This window comes from Chaetodon auriga, chromosome 22 (genome assembly GCF_051107435.1).
Source record: "Chaetodon auriga isolate fChaAug3 chromosome 22, fChaAug3.hap1, whole genome shotgun sequence".
NCBI classification, from domain to species: domain Eukaryota; kingdom Metazoa; phylum Chordata; class Actinopteri; order Chaetodontiformes; family Chaetodontidae; genus Chaetodon; species Chaetodon auriga.
In genome coordinates this window covers 10,060,199-10,068,448 of record NC_135095.1, presented here as the reverse complement: position 1 = coordinate 10,068,448, position 8,250 = coordinate 10,060,199, and the positions used below count along the sequence as shown (strand labels likewise).

General features: G+C 41.5%; 1 protein-coding gene across 1 annotated transcript in view; it reads left to right on the top strand.

The window, feature by feature from the left end:
- Positions 1-2,474: 2,474 nt before the first annotated feature.
- The window catches only part of gsap (gamma-secretase activating protein), a 34,935-nt gene continuing 29,159 nt past the window's right edge, over positions 2,475-8,250 (top strand). The window contains exons 1-14 of the mRNA XM_076722699.1: positions 2,475-2,753; positions 3,485-3,555; positions 4,514-4,570; positions 4,677-4,746; positions 5,063-5,110; positions 5,234-5,322; positions 5,783-5,852; positions 6,026-6,075; positions 6,419-6,544; positions 6,676-6,732; positions 6,836-6,882; positions 7,110-7,195; positions 7,847-7,924; positions 8,051-8,137. Coding sequence (XP_076578814.1) covers positions 2,666-2,753; positions 3,485-3,555; positions 4,514-4,570; positions 4,677-4,746; positions 5,063-5,110; positions 5,234-5,322; positions 5,783-5,852; positions 6,026-6,075; positions 6,419-6,544; positions 6,676-6,732; positions 6,836-6,882; positions 7,110-7,195; positions 7,847-7,924; positions 8,051-8,137 — 1,024 coding nt within the window. The 5' untranslated portion in view covers positions 2,475-2,665. The remainder of the gene's footprint in view (positions 2,754-3,484; positions 3,556-4,513; positions 4,571-4,676; positions 4,747-5,062; positions 5,111-5,233; positions 5,323-5,782; positions 5,853-6,025; positions 6,076-6,418; positions 6,545-6,675; positions 6,733-6,835; positions 6,883-7,109; positions 7,196-7,846; positions 7,925-8,050; positions 8,138-8,250) is intronic.

The following is an 8,250-nucleotide window of genomic DNA, read 5'->3' as shown; positions in this document are numbered from 1 at the left end:
AGAAGATGTTGTTTGTGTTAAAAGAGTCCTTTTGTCAAAATTCCTAGATTTTGACTCAGAATAAATATTTGAAAATATGTACTTTGTAAAAACACTGAATGCACAAGGTGTAGATGTGTTACTCCTGAATATCTATGCAACTTTAACTATAACAAAATAATGGCATATCATATACTCTATGAAACATTATGTAGGTAAACATAAAATTTTGACCTTCCAAAATCATTTTTGCATCCATTTTGAAACATAGAACAACAGTTTTCACACTGTGTGCCACCAGATGGTATTTTATAGGAAAACTGGGAATACAACAGAGGACAGATCGCTACTAAGCGCAGTTAAAGCTTTTGTGGAGCTTTTTAGAAATCCTATGGTGCCTTTGAATATTTGACGTCACCGGTGCTACAATGTTCACTCTGTTTATAGTATAGTGAGAAAGTATAAGAGTGGAACTTCCTTATTTCAATATCCTCTCAGAAATGACGCACAGACGTCAGCCTCTCTTTTAATGCAGTTCTCAAACTGAGCAGACGGGGGCAGTGTTGGTCGTCAAATCCTATTACAACATAAGGAAAGACATAAAAGGCTCATTGAGGGTTTACTGCGTGCATAGGTATATTTACAGGGTATTGTTATTTAACCATTTTAATACAGTCAAAAGAACATTGCCTGTATATCTACAAAATTCACGTCATACCTTAAGACCCTGCACAACAACTCAGGTGTGTTTAGCTTTTGTGGCACATTAGACCTCTGGGAATTGCCGAGGAAGCCACTGTCCATGAAGCTCATGCCTAAAACCAAAAATTTTAAAGTGTCTTGTGATGTTGACCGTCAGCAAAGCATTTATTATAACTTTTAACAAGTATGCAAGTGTACAATCAATGCACAGTGAAGAGGTGACAGAAAGACATGTAGGTGTGCTTTCAACCCACACAGTGGTCTATTCCATAAGTCCACCTCTTCCATTTTTATGCTCTTGAAACAGTCAGACAGCATTTCTTCTCACTAATATTCTTCCTGTTGAACTGTTACATGTGGAATGCTGCAAAAATGTGAGTACACTGCAATCTTTGTGTATTCTATCACAGATTGTAGCTCAACAGCTGCACAAGGGTGCCTGGATCAAAACAGTTAAAGAAACAGAGGCATGTGGTTTAACTGCTATAAAAATGAACAGGAAAGGAAGAAACCTTCATTACCATTCCCCTCTTGGAGTGAACACGAAGTGTCATGACATGCACAGTTTTTAATGAGCTATGTCTGGAAGGAAACTGATGTAAGAACATTCAATAGCATCGAATTCAGCAGCCACAAAAACATGCGGCGGTTTCAGTGTATATGTCCGAGCTGCTTATCTTGACAGGCAGAGCACACAGTGTGTTTTATAGCACATTAAAAAAGGTTAATACACAAAGGGAGACAAACTCGATAAAGGAATCTCACATCAAAACAACCAACATTACCTTGATTGAAAAATCATGATAGATCTCTACTGGCTTGGTAGAATGTCTAGGAGAACAGCCAAGACTACAGCCAACCGATATGTGTGGCCTCAGCTTGCCCAAAATGCTTTTTTCAAATATTCTGGCATTCAATCAGATTTCTGGGACTCTGGGCTTTGTCCCAGTGTTTGGATGTATTTTCTGCAGCTTTAACACAACACCAGCACATTTCTCACTTGAAACACTCCCTCTACCTGATATCCCAGAATAAAGAGATAGAGACTGTTTTCCTTGACAAAGAGTGCTTTCCATGTTTTATTTCCTCCTTTTATTTGCTTGCCATCAACCCAGCCAGCGTGCATGTAAATGGGCGATGGAAACTGACAACAAATGCATTGAGTGTGGCTGTGTGCAAGTCTCACTCAAGGAGGTGACTGGCATTCAGGAATCAAGCTCAAACTGTGAGTCTACTGCATTGACCACATGGCTGAGAAATGCAAATTGCATAGTCTTCAATGCTGCTACTGAACTTTTGATCCTCTAACTATACAATAAGGCTGCAGATAATATTGATTTTCATTCTACCTATGATTTTCTCAATCATTTTGCTCTATTGTATGACAAAAAAAGTGCTTAGTGAAAAACAATGCCCATCAGTTTTCCAGTCTTTGGTGACAACTTTAAATTCCCCTTTTCCCCTAACAGCACAAAATCCAAATATTCAATTTATAATGATTTAGAACAAAAAAAACAGTAGCAAATCCTCAAATTAAAGTTAAATATATTTAGCCACAGTTGGTCTCGAGCCTGATACGAACTACTAGGACCCACTATGTTAAAGAGAGAGGGTCTCGGCAGACACAGATGAAGTGCCATCAAGACGGGCTCCGTCATTCAGCGTTGCGGTGAGAGATTCCAACCCCGCTGGACTGATGCTTTCCTCGGCCTATGGCTGCGAACCTCCCGGTCCTCTCCTCCATGAGCGGGGAGGAGCTAACTGTGGGAGAACATCACATTTCCGCATGTCAATAACTTATCTGAAGCTAAGAAGCAGAAGTAGAGAGTTCATGTATCTGGGTTAGTTAGAAGTGTCCTAAGTTAACGTGTAAACTTTCGGTCACATGATGCCACCAGCTGCCAGGTGCTGCCTCCTCACGAGGAAGCGAAACAATCCAGAGATTTTAAAAGCAGCTCAGACGACAGAAGACTAAAGTGCACACATGCTGACATTAACGCCAAAGTTTGACCTGCACAGAGATGTGGTGGCTGATATCCTCAGGAAGGAGGCGTCGGTCTGCAGGGTGAACGGTGAGGCGTTCAGGTGTCAGCGGTCAGGGGCTTTTATCGCAGCTTCTTTTGGTTAACGGACGCAATCGAGTGATTTTAGCCGGTAGTTAGCTAACAGTGCTAGCTAAAAGTGTCAGCTCAACCGTTCAGTTTAACTACAGAGACTAGAGTGAACTTAACTGTGTTACAGACTGTGTCATTAGTATGAAATCACCAAATGTTGCTTACATAGTCACTTTCTCTGAGAAAACTTAGCTAGGAGTGTCTTTTCGCTTTAGCTTAAAAAAAAAAAAAAGGAAAGAAAAATCAGTCCTCAAGTAGCTCAAAGCTAGTCTGCCATGACCAGTAGATGGCGCTCGTCACTGTTAACATTTCCTCCATGTACCATATAAAGACAGCAATAAAAGTAAAATGTTGATTTAAAGCAGTCGGTATGCCTTTAAATATCCTGATGGATGGAGCAAACTTTAAAGATAAGATACACAAATGTCCTATAGACAGAGGATGAAAATGTGTTGAAAGTGATGCATGGCAGTGGTGGACATGCAGGTAAGTCATCAGCATCTTATGTATCATCACTTTAAAAGTATATGTCACATAATACAGATTTCTGCCACATAATTCACCCACACATCTGGGCAGTTGTACTTACATGCAATAACAGCTGAATATACACCGGAAACACACTCCATTCTCATTGAACATAACACTTTGAGATGTATGGGCTCATCATGATTATGCTGTGTCTGCAGAATACTCTGGAGCAGTGGACACTCACATCCTGAACATTGAGAGAGACGGTGGCATCCTTTTCTCCTGGAAGGTAAGTCCACGGTGGCAGCGCTGCATATTAAACGCTTCCTATGCTGAGTGTTCTCGTGAAGCCAGTGCAATTATTCTAATCCTTATTAATTCAGTGCTGTTTCCAGTGTAGCTGTGTTGCAGCCTGCATTGGTCTCGCTTCTCCTCACTGTCATTGCCGTGTCATGTCATTTTTCTTGGACTTAAGCCATGCAGTTTTATCCAAATACACTGTTTAACTCACACAGTGCTCCCACTTTTCTCTTTAAATTCTTCTCAGTAGCTGTTGGTGTATGTTTGATATAACATTGTATGCACACTTAAATGCCAACTATTCTGTCTCTGCTCTTCCCAGTCACTCGCTGAGGTTATAGCGAGCGAAATATTCAAATCCCAGATGTCATTTCTTTTGTCTCCACCATTCATCATCCAATGGACGCCATCAAATGAAAAGTTCCATATTCTTTTACACAGGTTTCTCTATAATTCTGCTTGACATACTTGGTATTTTTGGAAACCATGGGATCCTTGCTGGAATTTAAAATAAAGTTCTGTGTGTTGAAGCGTGCCTCTCTGCACAACATAAATTTTTAATGATAGATCCGCCACAGAGTCTGTGGGCTTAGGAGGTTAAAGACAGTGTGCAGCCTGCGAAGACAAAATAATCTCTTTTTTAGTGCAAGGTTCACAGTTTTACGCATGCCTGGCTGTGCCTTGGGTTTCAGAGTCGACTCCCTCTTATTTTTAAATCTTCTGAACCAAAAAAAGTAAGTGGTGAATTACTGGTTTGAAGTCAAGCAGGTCCAGTCAGGATAATCAGGAAGGTCAGCTGAGGTAATGGAGAGGTCAAGCGTGGCGTTCCACATGTATCAATGTGGTGGAAGACACTGGTGGGAATTGGATTAGGATTATCTATCTTTGTACTTTGATTGGTTGAATGACACATGACCTAACTAGAGGATTTGATTCTATTCTCATAGGGTGCAACAGGGACCACCAGAATTGGAAAATATGACCCCAACACCAAACAGAACAAGGTATTGTGTCTGTCCAATGTCTCCTTCCCCTCAGTGCTGCAGGTTTTGCCTTTTGTGTGTGTTTGTGCCTGCCTGTTCCCACGTGGCTGTGTATTCTCTCCAACAGCTCCTGTACACATTTGACAAGCAGGTGTGTGTCAGCAGCTGCTCCCTGAACAAGGAGGAGACGCTGTTAGGTGAGCCTCTGTAATGTATTGATAATGATTCGCCAGAAGCAGACATTGTGAGCAATCCTGTGTTCCTGACCCCGAATCAGGCAATTAAGAGAGCATTTCATTTTCATCCAAGCCACCAAATTCATCCCTGTAACGTTACTGTTCTGCAATCCACGAGAACGAGGCCACAGACACAGTTTGGATGCAGATTATTGACTGTAGTGGTGCCAAATCATAGTTAAAGAAAGACTGATTTGGTGTAGTCTCTGTGGAAAATATATGTAAATGAAGTCACGTGACGCCTCGCCTGTGTTTTTTTTTTTCCCCCCTCTCTCAGCTGTCAGCTTGGCGCAGAACACCAGAGGAGCGGAGCGCCTCAAACCAAGTAACACCCAACACGCTTTCTTCTCTACTCCATTTCCAGACCATGGCGTCAACCATTTCAGCCTCCTGAAGTGTTCAGCATGCTGCATTTTTAACCTCTCTGGTCACATTCTTCATTTCGCAGTATCCAAGTGTCTGACTCTCCTGATTGAGATCCATCCCATCAGCAACACTAAAGTCCTCAAGGCGGTAGACTGCAGGGTCAAAGTGCAGGTGGAGTATATGTGTGTTGACTTGGCCGCTTTCATGAGGGTTTTACTGCAGCTACGAGCTGATGTTGCAGTTATGGAGCACTGGGGCTTAAAGCGTTCGAGTGCCATAGACTATTTATTTTACAGACTTGCTGAAAGTGCACTGGGCTGCAGTTGCTGTAGTTTTTCTTTTTTTTTTTTTATCTGTCTCTCTTTGTCCGTTATGTCCTTTTATCAACAGAGGAATATTATGAATGCATTTGTTATTAAGCCACTGTGGCTGTAGCCGTTGCACTCCTTGCTGCTGGTTGCTCTCCATACTGCCAAACCACAAATTTAAACATTTGCCAAGAATGTTTGAGGCCAGCGTTAAAATATGAAAATCAGCAAATAGAGCCTCTCCATCTGGTAACTGTTATATTTTGTTATAATATAAACCGCCCGTTCGTGTGCTGACTTGCGTTTTCTGTGGCTCTTCCTAGTTCCTGAACTCAGAAACTGACAGGAGATCAGTGCTGGAGAGCCACCTGCTGCTGCTGACTGAGGACGGATGTGAGTCTGTGTGCCCTAATGCTTTTCTGTCTGCGTGGGCTGTGCTTCTTTGATCTGTTGTAGAACAGATCAGCACATTTCGAGAGAAATAATCTGTCTTTTTGCGTTTGTAGTGGAAAAAGCAGCATTCTCTGTTGGATATAGTTGCGCATAGCTATCCTTGTGTGTTTCAGATGTGGATCTCTATCATGTTATGCTGACAAGACAGGAGGGTTATAGAGTGGTAAGTTGGACTCTACATTCCCCACATTGCTCACTTCAGCCAGCTCTCCCTCTTCTTGAAAGAGGTGTCTGTGGAGAGGCCTCAGACTACAAATTGCACGGAGGATTTTTCTGCCTGGTGGATTCTGTGCAAGGGTATAAATTACTTGCACATATTTAATACTAATAATAATTAAAAAGCAAAAAGTTTGTACCGGGTTATGTAAAAACATTCCAAAGAATATATGGTTTCGACCTCATTCTCAGGCCATGAAATATACTGCGTCTCCTGTCCTCCTGGGGAGCTTTGCATTAAGGATTCAGCATGTCTACAATATGAATATGAATGCGTTTGTGTGAACCAGGTGATGGCGAATGCCGAGCGCTTGTCCAAAACAGCAGAGAGAATAGCGGAGGAGTTCTGCTGGGTCCAGTGGGACGGACACACCCAGAGACTCTACTATCTCACTCATCATGCAGCACACACGCAGGCATGTACAGCCGTGCTTGTGAGGACGCCGCAGTGAATTGCTTTCATGTCTAAAAGAAAAAAAAAAGAAAAGAAAAGGCCCATAGATGACACAAAGCAGGTGCACTGAACAACAAAACATGTCTTTCACAGGATAAGTTCCTGATGCGATGCGTTCAGTTTTACTTCAACCATAACTGTGAAACTGTGGTAAGTCACCTGTGTTTTATAATAAGTTACCAGTCTTATAATAACAGTGTGACCTGATAATAACGTATAATTGTCCCGCTTTATATTACCCTCCCACCCACAGTTGGAACTCCCATTAGAGTTGCCTGCTAATCCTTTCCACACCGTCAAGTAAGGCAACAACTGCTAGCACAGAATAGATATAGAATTATGCTTTTTTTTTCAGCAAGTACTTCGTCACATATTCTGCATTTCTTCAAATTATTGACATGCACCTGCAATCAGAGGAGCTAAAATGAATTCCTGTGCTGCGCAACTCATTATTTTGTTCTTCACCTTCATAACTAACTGGGACTTTTGTGTATGTGCGTGCATGTGTGTGTGTGTGTGTGGAACAGGTTTGTAAATCTGGGTTTTGACCATTATCACCTGGAGAGACCGGAGAAGGAGCTTGTTAGGATGGAAGTGTTCACAAACAGAATAGGTAACACAGCCAGGCACACAAGTCCCTGCATGAATAACGTGCCTGCACACCTATATTCTCTCACACTCCACAGATATAAATAAACTGACTTCTCAGTTACATGACTAATTCGATGCCTTTGTGTGTGCTTTGCATTTCTGTTTTCGTGAAAACAAGAACGTAAGTCCCACGCACAACTCGGGCCATGTTCTAATCTGTAGCACATTCTGTTGTCTAAACTGTTTTATCACACAATAAATCACACAAAAAAAGAATGTTTTTAAGCACCAGAGATCAGAAAATCAGTGCTGAAGGCGTTTTGGAATTCACAGTCTCTGTTATAATACAGTGATTTTCCACAAATTGATGTATTGTGTTTTCAAATTACAGTCTTCAACATCAGAATGGGTCAAATTATTCTAACCTCTAACAAGGGATGAGTCATTTTTACAATTACTGTTTGATTCACTCACTGAATTGTTGATCTTATTAATGAATCTTTAATTTCTAATTTGAATTTCAAGTACAAAATCTCAATCATTCCCCCTCATTCCCCTCTTAATGTATCTTTCAAATGTTTTCCTATCATAACATATCAGCTTTAATTTATTTCTTGTTGATTATCGTGAGTATTGTCTTGGATCACTGCTCCGTCCTGTGGTTTGTTTTTAGGAAGCATGTGTGTGTGCTACAGCCAGCCCCTTAAAGACAAACAGGAGCTGGTCTACACCATGGTTTTTGTTCACAAAGGTGTGTAGGCTATCGACTGGTGTATTTAAAGAATGTATAACACCAGTCCTATTTCTGTCTCTTTTCCTCTGCCTCTGTTTTTTTATCTTGAGCACACAGTGATTTGGATTTGCTCTCTTTCTGCAGACTGCAGCAAGACATTCAGAGTATCTCTGGGCAGCGACCCGTCACCGCAGAAAGCCACACAGCTCCATCCCCTCTTCATCCCTATAGGTCACTGCACACACAGATGCGTAATACCATCATACACACAAAATCAGCATCCTCATAAATTCAACCAAGTGCGTGAGCTTGACTGCCAAACACGCATCTCCTACTTTTGCATT